A 26,738-nucleotide genomic window follows, 5' to 3' on the forward strand; every position below is an offset into this window, starting at 1 on the left:
AAGATTGATTCTGTACATCGTTTGACATGATTCTACGAACTGTAATATAACTTTTTTTGACTTTTCGTCTGGACTTAGTGCACTGACTGATGTTGAGCACGCGTTGTGCATTTGGATTACTGGACTAAACGCACAAACAAAAAGGAGGCGTTTGGACATAAATGATGACTTAATCAAACATTTATTGTGGAATTGGGATTCCTGGGAGTTCATTCCAATGAAAAGGTAAGTGAATATTTATATTATAATGCTATTTCTGACTTTTGTTGACTCCACAACATGGTGGGTATCTGTATGGTAGCTGAGCGCTATACTCAGATTATCGCATGGTGTGCTTTTTCCATAAAGCTTTTTTGAAATCTGACACAGTGGTTGCATTAAGGAGAAGAATATCTTTAAATCTATGCATAACACTTGTATCTTTAAATCAACGTTTATGATGAGTATTCCTGTAAATTAATGTGGCTCTGCAAAATCACCCGGATGTTTTGGAGGCAAAACATTACTGAACATAACATGCCAATGTAAACTGAGATTTTGGGATATAAATATGAACTTTTTCAAACAAAACATACATGTGTTGTGTAACATGAAGTCCTATGAGTGCCATCTGATGAAGATCAAAGATTTGTGATTAATTTTCATCTCCATTTCTGCTTTTTGTGACTCCTCTCTTTGACCTAACATATACTTTCGTCGTAAAGCCTTTTTGAAATCGGACACTGTGGTGGGATTAATAACAAGTTTCTTTAAAATGTGGTATAATACTTGTATGTTTGAGGTATTTTAATTATGAGATTTCTGTTTGAATTTGGCGCCCTGCACTTTCATTGGCTGTTGTCAAATCGATCCCGTTAACTTCTTGCTCCTACCTGACACGCAGGCGTCCCATCTTGACATCTGGAAATGCAAATGCGCTACGCTAAATGCTAATAGTACTAGTTAAAACTCAAACGTTCATTAAAATACACATTCAGGGTATTGAATTAAAGCTACACTCGTTGTGAATCCAGGCAACAAGTCAGATTTTTAAAATGCTTTTCGGCGAAAGCATGAGAAGCTATTATCTGATAGCATGTAACACCCCAAAAGACCCGCAGGGGACGTAAACAAAATAATTAGCATAGTCGTCGCTACACAAACCGCACAAATAAAATATAAAACATTCATTACATTTGACCATCTTCTTTGTTGGCACTCCTAGATGTCCCATAATCACTATTGGGTCTTTTTTCCGATTAAAATCGGTCCATATATAGCCTAGATATCGATCTATGAAGACTGTGTGATAAACAAAAAAAAATAGAGTCTTATAACGTAACGTCATTTTTTAAATTAAAAAAGTCGACGATAAACTTTCACAAAACACTTCGAAATACTTTTGTAATGCAACTTTAGGTATTAGTACACGTTAATAAGCAATCAAATTGATCACGAGGCGATGTATATTCTTTAGCTGTCAGTTTGGAAATAATGTCCAGGTAAATCTCAACCAAAATATCCGGTCGGAGACCTGAACAAATGGCTTGTCTCTTCTTCGTTTGACCAAGAAACAAAGCCTAGGCAAATGACAAGACTGTTGACATCGTGTGGAAGCTGTAGGTATTGCAACCTCAGCCCCATTTATTGTGGTTCGCCTTTATCAATGGGTTGAAGTGGCGGATGGATATATTTCCATTTTCAGTGATCAGATTTTCCTGCGCTTTTCGATGAAACGCACGTTCTGTTATAGTCACAGCCGTGATTTAACCAGTTGTATAAAGGTCTGAGTGTTTTCTATCCATACATACTAATCATATGCATATACTATATTCCTGGCATGAGCAGCAGGGCGCTGAAATGTTGCGCGATTTTTAACAGACTGTTCGGAAAAAGTAGGGGGTAGGAGTAACAGGTTAACGGGATTTCAGCCGTAAGAAGTTGAGAACAAATTTTTATTTACAATGATGGCTAAATAACCTCTTGAACCTCTGGGGGCAGTATTTCATTTTTGGATGAAAAACGTTCCCGTTTTAAACAAGATATTTTGTCACGAAAAGATGCTAGAATATGCATATAATTGACAGCTTTGGAAATAAAACACTGACATTTCCAAAACTGCAAAGATATTGTCTGTGATTGCCACAGAACTAATGCTACAGGCAAAACCAAGATGACATTTCATACAGGAAGTGAGCCAGATTTGGAATGCGCCGTGTTCCAATGTCTCCTTATATGGCTGTGAATGCGCAAGGAATGAGCCTACACATTCTGTCGTTTCCCTAAGGTGTCTGCAGCATTGTGACGTATTTGTAGGCATATCATTGGAAAATAGACCATAAGAGACTACATTTACCAGGTGTCCGCTCGGTGTCCTCCGTCGAAACTATTGCGTAATCTCCAGGTGCGTGCATTTTTCCATTTTGTTCTGAGGAGAAACCAAACTGCCACGAGTGATTTATCATCAATAGATATGTGAAAAACACCTTGAGGATTGGTTCTAAACAACGTTTGCCATGTTTGTCGATATTATGGAGTTCATTTGGAAAAGAGTTTGCCGTTGTAATGACTGAATTTTCTGAGTTTTTTCTTAGCCAAACGTGATGAACAAAACGGAGCGATTTCTCCTACACAAATAATCTTTTTGGAAAAACTGAACATTTGCCATCTAACTGAGTCTCCTCATTGAAAACATCCGAAGTTCTTCAAAGGTAAATTATTTTATTTGAATGGTTTTCTTGTTTTTGTGAAAATGTTGCCTGCTGAATGCTAGGCTTAATGCTACGCTAGCTATCAATACTCTTACACAAATGCTTGTGTAGCTATGGTTGAAAAACATTTTTTGAAAATCTGAGATGACAGTGTTGTTAACAAAAGGCTAAGCTTATGAGCCAATATATTTATTACATTTGCGATTTTCATGAATAGTTAACGTTGCGTTATGGTAATGAGCTTGAGGCTATAATTACGCTCCCGGATACGGGATTGCTCGTCGTAACAGGTTAAGAACAGTTGGTACCTGCCTTGTTCAGGAGCAGAACAGATTTTTACCTTGGCAGCTCAGGGATTCGATCTTGCAACCTTTCGGTTACTTGCCCAACTCTAATCACCTACCTGCCGCCCCCACATGACTGGCTTAACTGTTCTGGGAACTATGCTTCATAATGTAAAATAATGTGACAGGTGAAATTAAGAACACAATATGCTTCATCTCCTAACATATTACTTTAAGTAAATACCTGCAGTCAGTTTGTGTAACAAAATATAAAAAACATATTGAAAAACTTAAAAGAAAGTTTCAATGGTATTGAAAAACCATGCCGTGGCTGTTTCCAAATACCCCGGTATACGGTATGCCGCCCAAATCTACCATCTACCCTGAAGAAAGTTATCATTCTGTCTTACTGGCTACACAAAGTGAATGGAAGAGAAATGTGTGCACTACACAGACATAAAGGGGAACTATTGCTGGAAATTAATTGTCAGAGAGTGTTACATTTGGCTTTTTTAGGCCAACTGGAACTAACTAGGGATGGGATAATGTCAATGTGGATAGATGGGCTGCGAGCGACCGGATGGAGACCCCTGCAGTAAAGCATGCAGCGAGCTCATCGTGTGACTGAAACCTGAGAGAGTGAGTAGGTCCATACCTGGAGGAGAGGGGTCCGAGGGGGGTCCTGAAGCAGGGCACACCCCGCGGCCTTCGTTTTCTGAAGGCCTGCTCCATGAGCTTGCCCTCTGAGGACGGGTCTATCCTCCAGAACGAGCCCTTGCCTGGTTCCTCCTGCGATCTGGCTACTTTAATAAAGTAGCGGTTCAGTGACAGATTGTGACGGATCGAGTTCTACAACAGAATACGCCGTTGTGTTAGTACGAACACACTGCAGCCAAGGCTGTTATTCACGTCACAGTTCAATGGCACATGCTCAAAAACAACAAGGAAACAGATGGGATAAGCCATGTTCCGCCCTTCAGTTTGAAGCAAAAGTGAATGTGTACGTTTACAAGGTTGCATATTAGTCAAAGCACATCTTAATATACAATGCCCTCAGAAAGTATTCATACCCCTTTACTTATTCCACATTTTGTTGTGTTACAGCTTGAATTCAAAATGTATTTGAAAAGTCTCACCCATCTACACACAATAAACCGGTTTTTAGAAATATTTATTAACAGATTGAAAATTAAATAGTAATCAAATTTACATAATTATTCACAACCGAGTTAATACTTTGGCAGCAATTAAGGCTTTGAGTCTTTCTGGGTACGTCTAACTATCCACACCTGGATTGTGCAACACTTACCCATTATTCTTTTCAAAAAAGCAACTCCAGTGAAGATTTGGCCTTGTTTTAGATTACTGAAAAGGTGAATTCATCTCCCAGTGTCGGAGAGAAACAGGTTTTCCTCAAAGACCCTCGACCTCAAAACCAGTTCCACTGCATTTTTTCCATCGTTCCCCTCTAATCAGGAACTGATTTAGACCTGGGCAATTAATTATCAGGTAGAACTGTAAACCAGGAGGCTCTGGAACTCATAAGGTAAGAGGTAGAGTACCCCTGCTCTAGGATTATGCCTGTGTTTAGCTCCATTCCATTTATTCCCCAGTTCTTAACAATTACAATCAAACCCATAATATGATGCAGCCAACACTATGCTTGAAAATATAGAGTGTGGTACTCAGTAATGTGGCGTATTGGATTTGCCCCAAACACTTTGTATTCAGGACAAAAAGTGAATTGCTTTGGCAAGTATTACTTTAGTAGCTATTTGAAAACAGGATGCATGTTCTGGTATATTTTTTATTCTGTACAGACATCTTTTCCCTCTGTCAATTCAGTTATTATTGTGGAGTAACTACAATGTTGATCCATGTTGAAACAAGAAAATGAGGGAAAAAATCAAGGGGCTATGTTCTGGTTTTTGAGATATTTCAAATAAAACGATGTGGTGGAATCCTAATGCTATTCAAAACAGGTTCAGATCTTTTCCCTCACATGCACCATTTTCAATGAAATTATTTGTATTGAAAGACGCCATTTCTCACCTGCCAGCCTTTGTCTGCAGTCCTGTAGTAGGGGTAGTTTTTGGTGATGTGAGTGTATATTCCGTTTAGCGTGAGCTGCTTGTCCTGTGCCATTGTAATGGCTTGGACAATCAGTTGTGCATACGAGTATGGCGGTTTGGAATCATCCTAAAGGGAAGAAGAGGATGGAAGAAAGGGTGTCATTTACTTGGTAGCATAGCACATATTGTGAGCAATGGCACTGGAGGGAATAGTAGCCGTTTCACAGGCTCCTGGCCAATTGAACTATTTTGTGTTTTGGGTGTTGATCTTAACTTTTTTGTCCATAAAGTTTACACCATCGTTTCCTATGACTGAAAAGAGCTTCTGGAAACCAGAAAATCCATCACCAAACTCGATTTGGATGAGGACTTTTAGTGCAATGAGTCGAAGGACATATTGATTATCCCAGACCAGGCCCAAATCTCTGACACGAAGAAGTAGGTGGCGCTACTGGCTAACATGCAATCACTGGACGAGCTCTCTTTGAGACTATCCCATCAACGTGATCTGAAAAACGAATATCCTGTGTTTCTCTGAAGTCGTGGTGGAACAAGGAAAATATTAATCTAGCTGGTTTTTCTATGCATCGGCATGACAGAACGGCGGCATCTGGAAAGCTCGGGGGAGGGGGTGAACGTCTGAGGTTCTGCTCACGTTAGAATACCTTATGATAAGCTGTAGACCATACTATTTACCAAGAGAGTTATCATTATATTTTTCTACCACCATAAACCGATGCTGGCAATAAGACTGGACTCAATGAGCTGTATAAGACCAACCATAAGCAAACAAGAAAATGCTCAGCCAGAGGTGGCATTCCTATGGCCGTGATTTTAATGCAGGAAACTGAAATACGTTTTACCTAATTTGTACCAGCATATCACCTGTACAACTAGAGGTGAAAAAAACAATAAACTCTAGATCACCTTTACTCCAAACACAGAAATGCATATACAGTGCCTTGCCCAAAGTATTCGGCCCCCTTGAACTTTGCGACCTTTTGCCCAATTTTTCAGTTTTTGATTTGTTAAAAAAGTTTGAAATATCCAATAAATGTCGTTCCACTTCATGATTGTGTCCCACTTGTTGTTGATTCTTCACAAAAAAAATACAGTTTTATATATTTATGTTTGAAGCCTGAAATGTGGCAAAAGGTCAAAGTTCAAGGGGGCCGAATACTTTCGCAAGGCACTGTATATCCCTCTCTCCATTTAGCTGACCATACCTCTATCCTCTTGATTCCTGCTTACAAGCAAAAGCGCACTCAAGTGACCAGAAGTGGTCCGCGAAGCAGATGCTAAGCTACAGGATTGTTTTGAAGGCACAGACTGGAATATGTACCATGATTCAGCCGATGGCATCAGTCACTGGCATCATTAATAAGTGCATCGACAATCTTCCCAGGGACTGCGGTTGAAAATTTGCCGACTGGCTAAAACCGGCACTTTGACTGAAACGTTGATTAATGAGCACTGTCCCTGTAAAAATAAAACAAACTCAAAACGACTTGCCCACAGTGACCGTACGTAAAAATCCCAACCAGAAGACATGGATTACTGGCAACATCAGCACTGAGCTAAAGGCGAGAGTTGCTGCTTCAGGGAGTGGGACACAAACCCAAATGCTTGTAAGGAATTTCACTAAACCCTCCGATAAACCATCAAACAAGCAAAGCGTCAATACAGAACTAAGATCAAATCGTACTACACCAGCTCTGACAAACGTCGGATGTGGTAGGGCGTACAAACTATCACAGGTTACGAAGGGAAATCTAGCCATGAGCTGCCCAGTGATATGAGCCTACCAGACAAGCTAAATGCTTTCTATGCTTGCTTTGAGGCAAGATGCACTGAACCATCTGTTCCAAATGACTGTGTGATCACACTCCATAGCCAATGTGAGTAAGACCTTTAAACAGGTAAACATTCACAAGGCCAGACAGATTACCAGGACACGTCCTCAGAGTATGAGCTGCCAAGCAGGAAAAGGTCTTCACTGATATGTTCAACCTCTCCCTGTAATACATGCATGTTTCAAGAAGACCACAATTCTGCCCTACCAATCAAAAAGGTAGTAACTGCTCATTTGGTCAAATGAGTTACCGTAATTTCCGGACTATAAGCCGCTACTTTATTCCCACGCACTGAACCTCGCGGTTTATACAATGACGCGGCTAATTTATGGATTTTTCCCGCTTTCACAAGATTCATGCCGCCAAAAAAAACTGAGCACCGTCACATAATGTGACGTAAATCGAGCGAGCTCAAACTTCCCATCATTCTGATTACGGTAGTAATTTTGTCACCCTCATCATGGCAAAGACACAGAGAAATGCATATGATGCAGCTTTCAAGTTGAAGGCGATCGATCTGGCTGTTGGAAAAGGAAATAGAGCTGCTGCACGGGAGCTTGGCCTTAATGAGTCGATGATAAGACGTTGGAAACAGCAGCGTGAGGAACTGACTCAGTGCAGAAAGACAACAAAGGCTTTCAGAGGGAAGAAAAGCAGATGGCCCAAAGTATTTGCAGCCACTCGACATCAGTGTAAATCGTGCATTTAAGGTGGCGCTCCTTGTTCAATGGGAGGCTTGGATGACAAGTGGGGAGAAATCCTTCACTAAAACGGGCCGCATGCGAAGAGCAACTTATGGTAAAGTCTGCCAGTGGGTCCTGACAGCGTGGAGCATTGTCAAAAAATCCACTATCATCAACGGGTTTCGAAAGGCTGGACTGCTGCGTGTTGAAGGGGCAGCATGAGCTCAGCGGTGTATTTGCCTCCGGATGAAAGTGACGAGATCGACAATGAAAACGATCCAACATCGGATGAAGCAATTCTGAGGCTATTCAACTCAGACACCGAAGGAGATGGCTTCAGTGGTTTCAGTGCACAGGAGGAGGAAGATAGTGACCAATGACTTTCTTGGTAGTCCACTGTTTAATTTTTGTTACAAGCCGTGTTTCGTTTAAAGGCTGTGTAAAGTTAATTTGTTTCAATGTACCGGTAGGCACCTGCGGCTTATAGACATGTGCGGCTTCTTTATGTACAAAATACATATTTTGTAATAATTCAGTGGGTGCGGTTTATATTCAGGTGCGCTTAATAGTCCAGCAATTACGGCAGTCATTTTTTGCTACTTTAAATATATGCTTAATCATGTGGACAAGTATCCTGCCTCTATTGTGTTTTGGAGAAAATGTGGGTCATGTTAGCAGTAACTGCATAAAGTTACTGTGAAACCAATGTAAATAAAAAACATTTCTCAGTTCCACGCTATGAGCAGTTACTGCCTTTTTGCTTGGTAGGGCAGCATAAGCATAGTCCCTGTGCCCAAGAATGCCAAGGTAACCTGTCTAGATGACGAGGGCCCAGTAGCACTCACATCTGTAGCGTTGAAAGGCTGGTCAAGACTCACATCAACATCATCTCAGAAACCCTGGACACTCCAATTCACAGGACAAGGACAACAACCTTTCCCTCAACATCTAAGACAAATGAGTTGATCTTGGACTAGAGGAAACGTAGAGGTGAGCACACTCCCATTCACATCGCCAGGGCTGTAGTGGAGTGGACCGAGAGGTTCAAGTTCATCTGTGTCCACATCACAAAGGATCTATCATCGTCCAAACACACCAACAGTCGTGAAGAGGGCACGACGCCTCTTAACCCTCAGGAGGACGAAAAGATTTGGCATGGGCCCTCAGATCCTCTAAAAGTTCTACAGCTGCACCATCAACAGCATCTTGACTCACTTGGGGCCTCTCTACCAGGCTGTGTCAGAGGAAGGCCCAAAGCATTGTCAAAGACAGCCACCCACCCAAGCCAGACTTGTTCTCTCTGCTACTGCACGGCAAGCAGTACCGATGCACCAAGTCTGACATCAACAGGACCTTTCTACCCCCGAGACATAAGACATCTAAACAAGACTGCTAAATAGCTACCAGGACTAACTGCATTCACCCTTTTTTGCACTTAGTCACCAACTTTGTTTTGCACATCTGCTGCTGCCCATTATCTATCCTGTTGCCAAGTCACTTTATCCCTACCGGTGTGTACATTACATAGCTACCTCAATTACCTTGTACCCTGGTACGACTCGGTACGGGTACTCCCTATATGTATAGCCATGCTATTTCTAATTCACTGGGTTTTTATTCTTCGTGTCTCTCAATTTTGTATATTATTTTTCCTCTCATCTTTAACTCTGCATTGTTGGAAAATAATCCATAAGTAAGCATTTCACTGTTAGTCTACGAAGCATGTGACAAATTACATTTGATGACAACCATGGGTTTGTTTTGTCACATGCATCAGTTAAAATGCCAAAACAGGCAGACACATGACGACCTTTCCTCTCCAATTAATTCAAGTGTGCACTTATTTAAAAAGGGCAATCTGCAGTTGTAGTACCCATTGATTCTTGAAGAATATAACTTATAAATGCCTCGAGCTTAGTTCAACTGGCATACCCCATCCAAACAAACTTGTTTAACTCCAATGTTTGTAAACAAAGTAGTGTTGAGCAATTAACCGAAACAGATACTTTTTTTTTTTACCAATAGAGATATCAGATCAAGTCCAAACTGTGTGATATGGTAGTTGTAGTTTCCAACAGGACAATATTCTACATATATTAGCGCAGTAATTAACCAACATGACCATAAACTATTTCACGCCTACTTGTCCAGTCTGTGTGGGGCACACAGAGGGAGAGAAGAGACAGAAGACATGTGAGTGAGAAGAATAGGGAGCAGTTGCTTTGGGAGGTATCTCTACCTGAAAATACATGCTCTAAGTGATTGATAGTTGATATTCAGAACTTGTAAAAGTATGCCTTATTTACTCAAGAACTTTTAAAATACATTTTGTCAAACAGCAGCTCTATAGAGATGACTTGGAATAAAAAAAGTAATCAAATAAAACAAAATGTAATATACCCAACAACTGAACTATTTTAAATATTTATAAAGTAAATATAAAGTGATTATTTTTTAATAATAGAACCAAATCGGACCCCAAGTATGCCGGCAAGAGCATCCTGTCGGGTGCAGAGATCAACACGGCCTATGGTGTCATCACTACCGTGTCTCGCCCCCTTGGCCTTGATGAGGGCAAGGTTATTTGCAGTCTAGCGAGCTAAACTTCCAAGCAAGGGCTTTGGCATGGAGAAGCAGTCATGCCAACATATCTCATCAGCCACCTGGTGGAAAGGACTTTGTGGATATGAGGCTCTTTCCCCTGTTGCCTCCATCATCCTCCAAATCCCACCAACATCAGCCGCCTCAGAGCGCAACTGGTCCTTGTTTGGAAACACACACCCAAGCACACAACAGGCTGACCAATACAAGGGTTGAAAAAAAATTGGTGACCATCCAGGCAAATTTGAGGCTTCTTGAGCCTGACAACAAGTCATCCTCAACAAGGTTGGAAAGTGACAGTGAAGATGAGGCCTCAGATTCTGATGTTCAAGAGGTGGACATTGAGGAGATCCAGGGAGAAGACAGAGAAGCCTGAGAGGAAGACAACCAAAGCTTTAGTTTCTAGACTATCATTTTACAGATGTATGATGAAAAAGTTGTTTGGGAGATACGATGGATCATTGGGGATCATTCAATATTCCCTTTCTTTTGTTGTTCAGTGAAATCATCCCATGTGAAAAGTCATTTAAAGTTCAATTTATTGCATAAAATTCTCTATTGGAAGGATTTAAACATTTGCTATTATGTCTACTTATGATAAAGGGTTTATGTTTCTGTCTCCATATGATATGGTAAATGTATCCAAAGCAAAAAAACAACATTTAAATGGCATTAATATTAATTTGCATAGATATCCGTTAATTACCATATAGTTCCGTTAATTCCCACAGAAAGTTTCCACCTCTGAATATTCCCCAAAATGTGCAACCCTACTCAGCACTAAAAAAGTAAATGTAAACAAACACTGTACACCCTCATAACATTAAAGCTATATTGATATCATGGTTGGTCAATTCTTGCATCCATCGCTCCATCTATACATTTGAGAGTGGTTACATTTCTCCAGCTCCATCCCTCAGCTTTTTACCAAAACAGTGGCAGGGATGACATTTTATGTTTTCAACTGCTGATTGCCACTAAATTAAAAATGCCAGTTTCAGACACAGATGAATTTAAGCCTAGCCTAGACTAAAAGCATGTTCAATGGAGATGCTCTGTATGTGGTGCTCACCTTGGGGCTGTCCCCTCCCGAGGCCTCCTTGTCGTTCTCTGACTGGGAGTTGTCGTTTATGAGCTGTAGCTCCGCAGAGCTGACGATGCGACCCATCCTGTAGCCGGAAAAGCCCGCTCCCCTGGGACTGGAGGGGCACGAGTTGGCAGCACTGTGGGGAAGAAGAGGACCAGGCTGTTAGTCACCAAGTCTCTGTCAGCATGATGACAAACACAGTACATATCAAATTATCTGACTAAGAATAATGCAATACTTTTAGGCTACAAACAAAACTGCATAATTGATCCACTGATGACCTCAGTTGCTTTTTTAGAAATCAAGCAAAGGTTTACAATTAGCCAAGCTATTCTGAGGAATAGGGGGCCCCACTAAAATAAATATCTTGGCTCAGCTTATCTGTACCCTTTCCTGCAGTAGCCTGCAGTCAGACTGGTACACACCACCTATGCAAATACTCACATTATCTAACCCATATTGAAAGGAGAGCAAAACCGTTTCATGAGGCATTGACTTGAGTTAAAACAGCAGAAAAAGCTTAAGGATTTGTCATTAGCTGAAGCAAACATGACCTAATCTGGAGATACACACTGATGATTGGTTAGAATCAAATGAAAACATCAATATTATTTTTTCAATTTTTCACTGTATCTGGAGCAGTTCCATCATCGGTGCAACGCGCCGTAGCTGATTGGCAGATGTGCTAGTAGGAATTCATGAGTGATTCGCACTAGAGGTCGACCAAGTAATCGTAATGGCAAATTAATTGGGGCCGATTTCAAGTGTTCATAATAAAATCGGTAATCGGCATTTTTGGACGCCAATTATATTGCAATCCACGAGGAGACTGCATGGCAGGCTGACCACCTGTTACGCGAGTGCAGGCAGCAAGGATCCATGGTAAAGTTGCTAGCTAGCATTAAACTTATCTTACATTTTTTTTTTAACATAATCACTAGTTAACTACACATGGTTGATGACATTACTAGTTTAACAAGCTTGTCCTGTGTTACATATAATCAATGCGGTGCCTGAAACTGTGTCACTTCTCTTGCGTTCAGTGGAAGCAGAGTCAGGGTATATGCAGCAGTTTGGGACGCATGGGGGGGAAAAGTTCTTAATGTTTAACCTCTTGATCCTACCTGGCACGCAGGCGTCCCATCTAGAGATCTGGAAATGCAAATGTACTATTAGCATTTAGCGTAGCGCTAGTTAAAACTCAAACGTTCATTAAAATACACATTCAGGGTATTGAATTAAAGCTACACTCGTTGTGAATCCAGGCAACAAGTCAGATTTTTAAAATGCTTTTCGGCGAAAGCATGAGAAGCTATTATCTGATAGCATGTAACACCCCAAAAGACCCGCAGGGGACGTAAACAAAATAATTATCATAGTCGTCGCTACACAAACTGCAACAAATAAAATGTAAAACATTCATTACCTTTGACCATCTTCTTTGTTGGCACTCCTAGATGTCCCATAATCACTATTGGGTCTTTTTTCCGATTAAATCGGTCCATATATAGCCTAGATATCGATCTATGAAGACTGTGATAAACGGAAAAAAATAGAGTCTTATAACGTAACGTCATTTTTTTAAATTAAAAAAGTCGACGATAAACTTTCACAAAACACTTCGAAATACTTTTGTAATGCAACTTCAGGTATTAGTAAACGTTAATAAGCGATCAAATTAATCACGAGACGAAGTGTATTCTATAGGGGTCCGTCTGGAAATACTGTCCGGTGAAATCTCAACCAAAATATCCGGTTGGAGACCTGAAGAAAAAGCCTGTCTCTTGTTCGTTTGACCAAGAAACAAAGACTAGGCAAATGACAAGACTGTTGACATCGTGTGGAAGCTGTAGGTACTGCAACCTCAGCCCCATTTAATGTCGTTCGCCTATAACAATGGGTTTTCAGATTTTCCTGCGCTTTTCGATGAAACGCAAGTTCTGTTATAGTCACAGCCGTGATTTAACCAGTTGTATAAACGTCTGAGTGTTTTCTATCCACACATACTAATCATATGCATATGCGCAATGTAGAGCCCTGGATTAGTTACCATACTTCAGAGAACAGAATCACTTGCATCTTTCATAGCGAGTTAGCGAGGGACAGAGAGAGAGGCGAGGAGCACAGTATAGGCAGGTCAGCCACCAGGCAGAAAGAGGAAAAAACAGCTGAGAAGTTGAGCCAAGCACACACTTCAACAGTCTTCAATGTTGCGGATATTTACCCACTATGCAGTTTACTTTCTGCAGCTAAGTCATATCGTTGAGTGAACCTTTACACAACTTTCCCCAGGCCTATATAGCCTATCGTCTAGTTTGGCCGAAAACACAAAATACGTTGTGTGATAACTGCAATGTGAATTTAAAAATGTTTCCTAACATTAAGGATCCCAATTTTTCATTTAAACGTTCACACCCCTAGTGTTGATTTAGTTATTGTTGGCTAAATTAACAACCTATTTTTCCTGTCTAAAACTACTACGATAATGAAATGCACTGGAAAAAACTATAACAAATTAATTTTCATTTTAGTCTACGAAAATGTGAAGAGGAGAATTCCACATCCATTCTTCTCACATTTCATTTGACATGAAGAATGTGTAGAATATTTAATTCAATCCTCTCATTACATATTTGAGCTGCACGGTCTGATTGAGTTGATCTGCCAGGCTCTCCCACACAGTTTCCAGGTGGTCACTTCAGCCACTCGTTCAATCTTTTAAACTGATGCGAAGCCAGGACAGTAGGCTTGTGCGGTATACAGATTTTCATTGTCATACAGTCCTTTTCTCATTCTAAGATTTACGGTATTACCAGCATAGCACAGGTGCTACAAACAAGAAAATTCAACTGGGCTTCTTACCAGAATGCTAACAAAAATTTGCAAACTAATTGCGAAATGCCAATGAGCAAAACAAACTAATTACAAAGACCAGCAAATACAGCTCATAAAGTTAAACAAAAGTAGCTACCGAATGTCATTTTTGATCTGTATGGACATTTACAAGTGAAAGCGAACGAGAGAAACTGTGCAAATGAACAAAGTTGGGATGCTTGCTTTCCAAAGGAAGAGAAGCATGTGTACATGGACCAGATGGGAAAAAGAAAAAAAACACTAGTAGAAAACACAGGGGGAAAATGGCAGCTGTACAGACCTCATCTAGCGTTCTGACTTCTGTCAGAAAGCCATTATAAGATATCTGATGGCTTCATCACCTCATGTGCGCCGCACAACAGAGACTCGCCAATCGATATAGAATGCTGTGGACTCACCACATGGCTTTCTCCAATTGTGCTACTTCCAAACAAACACATGACTGGCTCAACTGTTCTGGGGAACTACGGTAAGCTTCATCACGTAAAATAATGTTTTGAAAAATCCTCCCGTGGCTTCTTCCAAATACCACCTAAGCCTACAGGACACTTGACTTGTAACTAACCTTTCCTATGGAAAAAACAAATGCTATTTGTTGAATATTAGCATTTTTGTAAAGCTCAATTTCCCCCCTTTAAGGACTATGCACATGATGGAAGTTAGAGGTAGCCTAAATATTCATAATTTAAAAACGGGGGGAAAAAATGCACTTACTATGTGACCTAAATGGCTGTGACTTAAAATAGACAAACTGCCCAGAGTTTTAGTCGACTAATAATAACTAACAAAGGGTGAAATTACTAAAAATGTGACTGAGAATAAAAGGTGTTAAAACTAAAACAGCTGTCAAAATTAACATTGCTAGGAGCCATGTATTTTCAGTCAACACGCACACAGCAGCTAAGTGAAGACTGCCAATGGCTACACACAGACTAGGCTTAACAAGTACACACAGCTGTGTTGGACAGATTGTGTGGGTTAGGAGGTGACCTAAGCTGCAAGCTGAGCCTGGTTCACAGCTTCCCCTAGAGTTCAATAAACTAAGCATTAGCCGCCAGGCCAGTATGATAATAAGTTATCTCAAGGTTAACTGAGGCCCAGGCCTACTGTTACTGTACCTGATGGTGCCGGTGGGTGAGGGCAGGGGGCTTATGAGGTGGGCGATGTTGTCTGGAATGTTTATGGTGAGTGGAGAGATGTGGACTGGTTTTACTGGAGACTCAGGCGCCTCACGCTTCTCCCTCTTTCCACTGGACAGGGCTGTGAATGTGATCTTGATATTTGTGCTGGGAAACCTGAAAGTGCACCTGCAGAGAAAGAGACAAAATGTTCAAATTCACCTACCACACAATGTAATGCAACCTTCCAGTCTGGCCTCTGAGCATCCACACACTTCATGTTAATGTTTTTAAATGTATGTAAACTGTAAAAAACATTTGGTATGTAATCCCTTTTTCGTTATACACTACATTATATGGACACCTGCACATCGAACATCTTATTCCAAAATCATGGACATTAATATAGAGTTGGTTCCCCTTTTGCTGCTATAACCTGTTTGGGATAGGGGGCAGTATTTTTACGTTCGGATGAAAACCGTGCCCAGAGTAAAATGCTACTCAGGCCCATAAGCTAATATTATTAGTAGATTTGGATAGAAAACACTGAAACTGTTTGAATGATGTCTGTGAGAATAACATAACTCACAAGGCAGGCGAAAACCTGAGAAAAATCCGACCAGAAAGTGGGAAATCTGAGGTTTGTAGTATTTCAAGTCATTGCCTTTCGAACAGAAAGTGCAATCCTTCCTAGAACCTTGTTTCAGGCTTCTACTATGAAGGGGGAGCGAATAAGAGCTGTTTGAATCAGGTGTGTGGCAGAATGCCTTGAGCTACGTCACGCGCGTGGCCGTGAGAGTGAGCTGTGTTCGTTTTAATTTCTAGGAATTGTCCGGTTGGAATATTATTGCAGATTTATCATAAAAACATCCTAAAGATTGATTCTATACATCGCTTGAATTGTTTCTACGAACTGTAATAACCGTTTTGACTTTGTCTGGACTTGCCGCACCTTGTGAATTTCGATTGGTGAACTAAACACGCAAAAAAGGGAGGTATTTGGACATAAAGATGAACTTTATCAAATAAAACAAACGTTTATTGTGGAACTGGGAGTGCATTCTGATGAAGATCAAAGGTAAGTGAATATTTATAACACTATTTCTGCCTCCACAACACTGCAGGTATCTGTATGGCTTGTTTTTGTGGCCGAGCACTGTCCTTGCATGGTGTGCTTTTTCCGTAAACCTTTTTGAAATCTGACACAGCGGTTGCATCAACCTCCCTAGGATATGTGGGACGCTAGCATCCCACCTGGCCAAAAGTCAGGGAAAATGCAGAGCGCCAAATTCAAATAAATTACTATAAAAATCAAACTTACATTAAATCACACATGCAAGATAGCAAATTAAAGCTACACTTGTTGTGAATCCAGCCAACATGTTAGATTTCAAAAAGTATTTTTGGCGAAAGCAAACGATTCTATTATGTGAGGATAGCACAAAACACAGAAATAAAAAATATAATCCATGCCTTACCTTTGACGCGCTTTTGTTGGCACTCCAATATGTCCCATAAACATCACAAATGGTCCTTTTGTTCAATTAATTCCGTCGATATATATCCAAAATGTCCATTTATTTGCCACGTTTGATCCAGAAAAATCCCCGGTTCCAACTTGCTCAATGTGACTACACAATATCTCAAAAGTTAGCTGTAAACTTTTCCAAAACATTTCAAACAACTTTTGTAACACAACTTTAGGGATTTTTTTTACATAAATAATGGATAAGATTGAAGACGGGATGATCTGTGTTCAATACAGGAAGAAAACAAACTGAAGCATGCTTTCTGGTCATGCGACTCCAACAGTACACTTCAAGTGACCCTCGTTCTAGATGGCCATACTTCTTCATTACACAAAGGAATAACCTCAACCAATTTCTAAAGACTGTCGACATCCAGTGGAAGCAATAGGAACTGCAAGAAGGTCCCTTATAAATATGGATTCCCAATGAAAACCCATTGAAGAGAGTGACCTCAAAAAACGAAATCTGAATGGTTTGTCCTCGGGGTTCCGCCTGCTAATTAAGTTCTGTTATACACAGACATGATTCAAATAGTTTCAGAAACTTCAGTGTTTTCTATCCAAATCTACTAATAATATGCATATCTTATCTTCTGGGGATGAGTAGCAGGCAGTTGAATTTGAGCATGCATTTCATCCGGACGTGAAAATACTGCCCCGTCACCAAGACGTACATCTTTAATTCTATGCATAACACTTGTATGTTTTATTAAAGTTTATGATGAGTATTTCTGTAAATTGCTGCGGCTCTCTGCAAATTCGACAGATGTTTGAGGCACAACATTAATGAAGATAATGCGCCAATGTAAACAGATTTTTGGATATAAATATGAACTTTATCAAACAAAACATACATGTATTGTGTAACATTAAGTCCTATGGTGAAGAGCGAAGGTTAGTGATTCATTTTCTCTCTATTTGTGCTTTTTGTGACTCCTCTCTTTGGCTGGAAAATGGCTGTGTTTTTTTGTGACTAGGCGCTGACCTAACAATCGTATGGTGTGCTTTCCCTGTAAAGCATTTTTGAAATCGGACACGGTGGCTAGATTAACAAGTTAAGCTTTAATTTGGTATATTGCACTTGTGAATGTATGAAAGTTACATTTTTCTCAAATATATATTTTTGAATTTCACTCTCTGCCATTTTAGCGGATGATGTCGAGGGGTTCCGCTAGCTAGCCTTAACCAGTTGAAGCTAGGGGGGGGCGCTATTTCATTTAATGGATAAAAGAAAATGTGCCCGTTTTAAGCGCAATATTTTGTCACGAAAAGATGCTCGACTATGCATATAATTGCCAGCTTTGGAAAGAAAACACTGACGTTTTCAAAGCTGCAAAGATATTATCTTTGGGTGCCCCAGAACTGATCATAAAGGCGAAACCAAGATGCAACTTCAACCAGGAAATGAGCAGGATTTTTGAGGCTCTGTTTCCCATTCGCTCCTTATATGGCTGTGAATATGCTGTGAACGAGCTTTGCCGTTCCTCCAAGATGTCTGCAGCATTGTGACGTATTTGTAGGCATATCATTGGAAGATTGGCCATAAGAGACTACATTTGCCAGGGTCCCGTCTGGTGTCCTTTGTCCACGTTGGTGCGTAACTCTCAGCGGCAAAACTTTTACCATGTGATACAGACAGCGAGGTGTCGTTCCTGGAAGTGTGCATCATTGAAGAGATATGTGAAAAACACCTTGAGAAATGGTTCTAAACAACGTCTGCCATGTTTCAGTCGATATTATGGAGTTAATTTGGAAAAAAGTCCGGCGTTTGGATAACTGAATTTTCGTTTTTTTTTTGTAGCCAAACGTGACGCCACCAAACGGACAGATTTCTCCTGCACAAAAAAATCTTTCAGGAAAAACTGAACATTGCTATCTAACTGAGAGTCTCCTCATTTAAAACATCCGAAGTTCTTCAAAGGTAAAATATTTATTTTAATGTTTTTGCTGGTTTTTGTGAAAATGTTTCCTGCTGATGCTAATGCTACACTAGTTATCAGTACTGTTACACAAATGCTAGTTTGCTATGCTTGAGAAGCATATTTTAACAAAAGGCTAAGCTTGAGAGTTAGCATATTAATTTCATTTAATTTGCGATTTTCATGAATAGTTAACGTTGCGTTATGGTAATGAGCTTGAGGCTATGATTACGCTACCGGATCCGGCATGGCTCAGCGCAAGAGGTTAAGAAGATAACAGCCTCCACTCTTCGTGGAAAGCCTTCCCATTGATGTTGGAACATTGCTGCGGGGACTTGCTTCTATTGAGCCACAAAAACATTACTGAGGTCGGGCACTGATGTTGGGCTTCCTATTAGCCTGGCTCGCAGTCGTCGTTTCAATTCATCCCAAAGGTGATTGATGGAGTTGAGGTCAGGGTTCTGTAAAGGCCAGTCAAGTTCTTCCACATCGATCGACAAATAATTTCTATATGGACCTTGCATTGTGCATGGGAGCATTGTCATGCTGAAACAGGAAAGGGCCTTCCTCAAAGTCTTGCCACAAAGATGGAAGCACAGAAGTCTAGAATGTCATTGTATGCTGCAACGTTAAGATCTCCCTTCACTGGAACTAAGGGGCCTAGCCCGAACCATGAATAACAGCCCAAGACCATTATTCCTCCACCAAAGTTTAAAGTTGTCACTATGCATTAGGACGGGTAGTGTTCTCCTGGCATCAACCAAACCCAGATTTGTCCGTCGGACTGCCAGATGGTGAAGTGTGATTCATCACTCCAGAGAACAAGTTTCCACTGCTCCAGAGTACAATGGCGGCGAGCTTCACTCCAGCCGACACTTGGCATTGGGAATGGTGATCTTAGGCTTGTGTAAGGCTGCTCGGTCCTGGAAACACATTTTATGAAGCTCCTGACAAACAGTTCTTGTGCTGACGTTGCTTCCAGAGGCTCAGGCTAAATTCAGTGTGAATTCCTAGAATGGAGGAGATGTCCATATACACCAAGTTTCAATCAGTGCAGGATCAGGATCCATCACCACACCCCAAAGAGAGATGGAGGCCCAGATTGTTATGACAGCACTGCTTCTTTTTGGTCCGGATGCCAGGTGCTGCAGCACTTGTTGTCAAGCCCCAACAGAGCTGGCATAGAGCACATTCAGAGAGAACAGTGTCCCTGACACCCAAGTCTCAAATTAGCATTGCTACTCAGAGGGTGAAAAACTGCTGGGAACCAGCCTTGTGAAGACAGACACTTCAATTATGCATATGCACTCCAACACCCTTTCAGGACCAATGTAACACCCCTATCAACAAAGAGCATGGGAAACTAAATGATTTGATGAAATAGGGGGATGTTGATGACCTCATTATGCAGACCACATGTAGCTAGTGTCTAGTGGGAAAACATGTTTTTTCAAAACTAGTTACCAGCATGATACAGGGATGCAAACTGGTGAGGGCCCAAAAAGGTGACACTTTTTTTTTGCACTGAAATATGCAAAAGATCCCTGCTAGGGGAAAATGCAGGTTTTAACTAATTAAACAAAGAATATGATCTACATGATCAGTCTCAGTATAAAATAAAGTGGTTAAATCGAATGAAACAAACAGGCATTCTATTTTTGCTCTATTATAGTGGTCACTATAGACATCGATCAAGTGCACAAGGCTACATGTGTCCAAAAATAACATTCACTGAGTTAAGTTATTATCCCCCTCACACGTGTTGCTGTCAAGTTCAACACAACAAAAACAATATATTTGGGCTGCACTGCACATTATTACATTGTACACTGCCTGTGGACATCTGTTCTACAATGTGCCAGCAAAAGTGAGAAAGAGGGAAAGTGTGTGGTGTTCCTTTCACCTCTACAGTGGTATCCAGCTTAAGCCAGGCCCAGCTCCACAACCTGAATGTACTTGTTTAACAAGCAACGCCTAATTTTCACCTAATTCTCTCATTCTGAAAATTAACCACATACTGTAGAGGGAAAACATTAGTTAACAGATCGTGGTTAGTTCTTTAGCTAGTTAACATTTTACAGATTGCCAGGGTCCAGTAAGCAACTAACGCGTTATAACTTGAGGAACGGCAAGGAGTCATACACCAGTTAATATTATAGAGAATTTGTTAGGTTACTAACGTTAGCTCATTTGATATTGTAACGTTAGCTGCCTACTTTATTAGCAAGCTAATTTTCACACCGTAAACTCAATTATTTGATCAGATAAATTGGCTAATGTTGCTCAACATTTCTCTGGCTAGCTAACTGAGAATTCAATCCAGCTAGCAAGATATTTAACAATGCTAATACCAGTTCCACACGTTCTCCCTCACCACAAACTTTCCAAATGCCATTAGTTTTTCGGTTACAGCTCATAAAGTACACTTCATGACCTTCTCACCCGTTTCCATGGTCAGGCTTCTCATCTAATGTTACCTCTTTGTTATCGTTCAGGGGATGCGCTGCTGTAACAGGCAAGCTCCCTTTCCAGAGCGCTCGCTGATACTGTAACTAGTAAGTTGGTTCTTTCTTCAGTCGCGTGCTGCGCTGCATTCTGTTATGTAAACGATTGGCTGAGGCTTTGATACAGCCAGTATTGCTCCAAACTTGCATCACTCGTTCCCTTACAGCCAGTAGTGATCCAACATCCCCCAAACATTTATCATTGGATCTATACGAATCACGTAGGTCACCTAATTTGGATTCAAAAAACGGGCCAAAAGGTGACTAGTTTGCATCCCTGGTGGTAGAGGCAGGTAGCAATATTCAATAGGTCTAATGATGCCTTTGGATCATTCAAACTTAAAAAGCACAAGAGGTTTGACACCCACCATCTCAGATTGTTCTGAAATCATTTCTGTTAGATAAGATTAGCATTCCTGCAACATTGAGATAATCGATTGAACCCAACTGGCCATTTTAATTGAGAGGATTCATATAATATTGAATAAATATAGCACCGAAGATTTGACTTGGATCAAACTTTTTTCTAACAATGAGTTAGACATGAGGAATCCAAAGAAATGGTGTAAAGCCACCAAGGACCCCCCCCCACACACACACAGATCCCACTCAACAACTACTATACAGTATTCCTTCTCCGTGGAGTAAGGGGCTGAGGATCGGCATATTGTTTCTTCATCCTATTGGCCTTTGGGTGCTGATTACATTGCAATCCAAGAGGATGCGTGGCAGGCTAACCACCTGTTATGCGAGCGCAGCATCAAAAGGACCTTGTGGCTGCAAGGATCCAAGTTAAGTTTCTAGCTAGCATTAAACTTATCTTATTAAAAAAAACAATCAATCTTCACTATCACTAGTTAACCTAGTAATATAATCAACCATGTGTAGTTAACTAGCTTGCTCTGCGTTGCATATAATCAATGCGGTGCCTGTAAATTTATCATCAAATCACAGCCTACTTCAACTTGATAATGTAACAAAAGTGCATTCGCGGAAAAAAGCACAATCGTTGCAATAACGTACCTAACCATCAATGCCTTTCTTAAAATCAATACACAAGTATTTATATATATTTTTTAAACTTGCATATATAGTTCAAATAAATTCATGTTTAGCAGGCAATATTAACTAGGGAAAGTGTCACTTCTCTTGCGTTCACTGCAAGCGAGTCAGAGTATATGCAGCAGTATGGGCAGGCTGGTTCTTTGCGAACTGTTGAAAGTCCATTTATTCCTAACAAAGACAGTAATTACTTTGCCAGAATTGTACATAATTATGACATACATTGAAGGTTGTGCAATGTAACAGTAATATTTAGACTTAGGGTTGCCACACTTTCAATAAAATACAGACCTCTAGTTCAGAGAAATTGAGTCATTGAAGTTGTTGGGTTTATGTGCCATCTTACATCCTGATATTACTTGGTTCTGACCACTGATGGTGTTGTTCCTGCTATTGAGGGGAAAAATCACCTAATAGCAAGAACAGCACCATCAACATTGTACTCAGCAGCACACTCACATGGCAACCATCAGGGTGTCTTCGACACAGGAATGCTGAGCTCTGAGACATCACATTCCTCACAGAGAGCTGTGTGTGACCAAAGGCAACACACATTACTTTTACAACGTTGGGTGTGTGTGTGTGTGTGTGTGTGTGTGTGTTGGGGGCTCACTGATCCTGTCAGTCAGGCACAAACAAACAGAATGTATTTTGCCACCAGACCCCCAATCTCTACTACCTGAGGTAAAGAATTCCACTAGACCACAAAACCCACCCCCCTACCAGACAATTAATGTTATTATATAGTCTACCATCTGCTTCAATCAATTCATACTTAAATGTTTTCAACAACAAAAAGAAGCTTGGTTAAGAGGATAAGCTTGTATGGAAATCCCAAATCATTTTGCAAAGAGCTGGGTTTTCCCACAGCCTCAATGCATTTTAACATTCAGGCTCCTTTGCCAATTTCCCTCCTTCGCTCAATGAGACCAAACATTTTTTTTAAAGCAAATGCACAGTTGCTATGTTATGCCAGGAGGTAGAACACAATGGACCCTCAAAATATCAAAAAGTATCCAAGCTCAGGGCAGCAGAGACAAGAAGTCTTCTCCATTAATTTAACTTTTTTTGCCCAAAATAATCATCCCTGCAGATTATCCTAAAAACACAACATCCCAATGACACAAAACAATTAGCATCAAACTAATATAACTGCTTTACACTGATTCAGTTAGGATGTAAGCAGTCATGACAAGACTATGCCATGGAGTAATTATATGGGCGTGTGAGAGCAACAACATGGAGGGCTGGGCAGCAGTGACTGCTTCATTCTGGCAACTTGTGTCATTCTGTTGGAATCAAGGAGACATAAAGAACCCCAGTCCAGAGCTCTCCAAGCCAAGACTGTCTGTCCACTTCCCTGATCATTCTTTGCCTTAGGTAGGGTAAAGCTAAAGCTCAATTCGAAAATAAGGATATCACAAGGTTTTCTTGAAGCTGTAGATGTGAGCGTATAAAAATACACCCCTGATTTAAATCTCTTTAGTCACGTCAACCTAATCGATAAGGGAATTTGAGCCCACTGTTTCTTAGTTAGGAATCAACATCCCTTCAGTCTAAACATACTTCCGGCACCGACAGAGATGGCCGCCTCGCTTCGCGTTCCTAGGAAACTATGGAGTATTTTGTTTTTAGTACTGCATTGTCGGAACTAGAAGTACAAGAATTTCGCTACACTCGCATTAACATCTGCTAACCATGTAATGTGACAAATAAATTTGATTTGAAGTGCTGTGATACAGTGAATGAATGGGTAAGAAGACTGGGTGGTCAGTTATAGGGGCAATGAGCAGTTGCTACATCGATTTCTGGACATATAAATTAATGATATGTACCTCACTGATTCTTGAATAATATAACTTGTCTCATGTCGTACCCCATCACAACCCAAAATATAAACATGTTTTGCACGCTCATCTGAGTGTAACAGAGTGCAGAATAACTAATGAATTTACAAACAGTGCAACACCAGTTGAAAATGACATGTCAGTAAACATGTCATTTTAAAATATTTAAATTGTTGCCAGCAGCGGTTGCGGTCACCAACCCTACTCCTCGGGCAGAGCGTCCAGTGTGCGCTGACAACGCTCTGAACTTGTGCGCACTCTGGCACTCCATACGAACACACCCATAGCCTCAAAACATGTTTAAAACTATAATTTTGGATGGTCCTTACATCCATAGCTCTATATATGAATTTGAGGGTGGTTACATTTCTCCAGCACCATCCTTTAGCTTTTTACCGAAACAGGGTTGGGGAGGCCGCTTTATTATTGTTTCTACTGCTGACTGCTGCTTTAATAATGCGGCTTTGTGTTTGTTTGTCACTGAGGCAACTGACCAATCAATGAATGAGCACCAGCAGCCCACTAAATTTTGTTGTGAATTATACATCAAATATTAACATTCAAAAGTGGATTATGGCACAATAGTGACTTTTCCTAATTAAATACAGGGTTGTCTTCAGATATAATGGTTGAGTTGGATTAGAGTGTATGTTGCAAGTTTCTTGCAAGTTTCTTTAGAATAAAATTAGGCAAATCTGACAAAACAACCTATGCATACCGGGAATTTGGCATATAAATAGAATCTCATTTTAGTATTATGGAATTCAAATCGGAGAATAGAGTAATGTTGCCGTGATGGCAAGAGGACAATAATGGTCAGTGAATATTTTGACATTGTAACGTTAGCATTGGCCTTTGTGACCTGCCATTATAATTTTGTGAATGGAGCAAACTGAACCAAAACATTATCTTCCGAGTTGTGCAAAGCTGACCCGTATCAGAAATGTTCAATTGAGTGATGGCCTAATGATGCACATCACACGTTATAAAGATACAGGCCTACACGCAACGTAGCCATTCACAAACTTAAATATAAACAAAACATCGATCATATCCACCTGACTAACAAAACACTTGCACAGAACTATATGACATTGTTTACCTGTATGACCAAGTACACAGCCAGCTAGTTAAAATAATAACCCACTATGTGATAGCAATTCAACTGAAAGCTGTCCGACAGACAGTGTGCTGTAGAATCAAGAATCTACATTTGTCTGTCTTAATTCAGAAGATATTTTATGACAATGGGAGGGCAGTTCATAACATGTAGCTACTAGTATCTGACAAACACTGTCTAGCTGGCGTTAATTAGCTAGCAAAGATTAACCTACATGGCAAACACCACCCCTTAGTCTTGCTGCGAAAGCTTTGTGGTAATTCAAAACAAAGATAAGATAGCTAGCTTCTTATTCTAAACACAGATACATGTTGAACTTACATTCGTGGTAGTTGTAGAGGAGGGGCACCCCGTCTGAGGAACACTCCATCCACGAACACCCCATTTTTGCCGAGGCATCGCAAGTAGAAGTCTCCACCACCAGTGCTATCGTCACTAACAGTGAATATTTCGAGATGTCTTCGAGAAATAAAACTGGAATGACCCATGCTCACATCCACGGAGCCCTGAGACGAGTTCCTACCGATAGTCACCGAGCGCTTTTTCATCAAGTATTCGAATTCACGGCCCTCAAGCCGGGCAACCGGCCCAGACGACCCGCTTAACACCGCCATTTTACAGGATAAATGGTATATTTGACAAATGCTTATAAAAAAGAAACACCGGTACGGAGATGCCCGTGTATGTATTTTAAATGCCGTCGCAAATGGTCGAATCTAAAAAAAAAAGGGGGGCATCAAATTTAACACAAAAAAATTAAGGGAACGTGCCAGACCAGGGATAGCGGCTCCAACCCAACGCCGCGACACAGAGAGAAAGGATAGGAGAAGGCTCCAACCAAACTACACAACATGTGGATATACCACGATTGACAATCCAATAACCCAATAAAAAATGAACAGGCAGTTGTCGCTTCAAAGAGAAGACCAATCAGGCACAAGAAACAGCTGATTATTGACTCAAGGTTGGTTGAACTGTAGCGTAAGGGCATCGTGTTGTCAATATTTACCACATACAGAAAGTCAAAATTGGCTATATCTTAAAAAATCATGAAAAAGAAAATTAGATTTTTGGTCCTAATTTAAGGTTACGATTAGGCATACGGTTAACAGTGTGGTTAGGTTTAAAATCACATTTAAAAAAAGATAATTGTTGAAATGGGCGGGGCTTATGACTTTGTGGCTGTGGTATGTAGTGACGACCCGTATTATGGCGAGATGTAAGTCCCCGCACTATCGTTTAAAAAATAAAATAAATAAAACGATGCCATTGCCAAGATGACAACGATTTGTTATTTTTGTTACCATAGAATTGTATTATTCGTAAAACATTTATGTTGATGATGACGTTGTGATTTTGCACTGCATGTTTACATATTCAAAGCAACATGTCCCATATAACCGACATGATGAACAAGCTTGACATTTTCGATGAACACATTGCCAATCGGAAGAATGGCTGGTATAGGCCGAGAATAAAGACTTGAGTCAATTTCC

At 40.5% G+C, this 26,738-nt stretch overlaps 1 protein-coding gene across 3 annotated transcripts in view; it reads right to left on the reverse strand.

Annotated features, from left to right (window-relative positions):
* LOC118365618 (forkhead box protein K2-like) overlaps window positions 1–26,084 on the reverse strand; it is a 35,686-nt gene extending 9,602 nt beyond the window's left edge. Inside the window, exons 1-6 of one of the 3 annotated variants that reach the window (XM_052519078.1) lie at window positions 25,564–26,084; window positions 15,263–15,451; window positions 11,256–11,406; window positions 5,027–5,173; window positions 3,630–3,823; window positions 2,336–2,407 (exon numbers count right to left, since the gene is read on the reverse strand). In XM_052519078.1, coding sequence (XP_052375038.1) covers window positions 2,336–2,407; window positions 3,630–3,823; window positions 5,027–5,173; window positions 11,256–11,406; window positions 15,263–15,451; window positions 25,564–25,856 — 1,046 coding nt within the window. In that variant the 5' untranslated portion in view covers window positions 25,857–26,084. Of the gene's footprint in view, window positions 1–2,335; window positions 2,408–3,629; window positions 3,824–5,026; window positions 5,174–11,255; window positions 11,407–15,262; window positions 15,452–16,740; window positions 17,324–25,563 lie in introns of those variants that run through there. The other 2 variants (XM_052519079.1, XM_035747982.2) reach the window with 2 other exon arrangements.
* Between the last annotated feature and the right edge of the window lie 654 nt (window positions 26,085–26,738).

This window comes from Oncorhynchus keta, chromosome 5, assembly GCF_023373465.1.
Source record: "Oncorhynchus keta strain PuntledgeMale-10-30-2019 chromosome 5, Oket_V2, whole genome shotgun sequence".
NCBI lineage: Eukaryota > Metazoa > Chordata > Actinopteri > Salmoniformes > Salmonidae > Oncorhynchus > Oncorhynchus keta.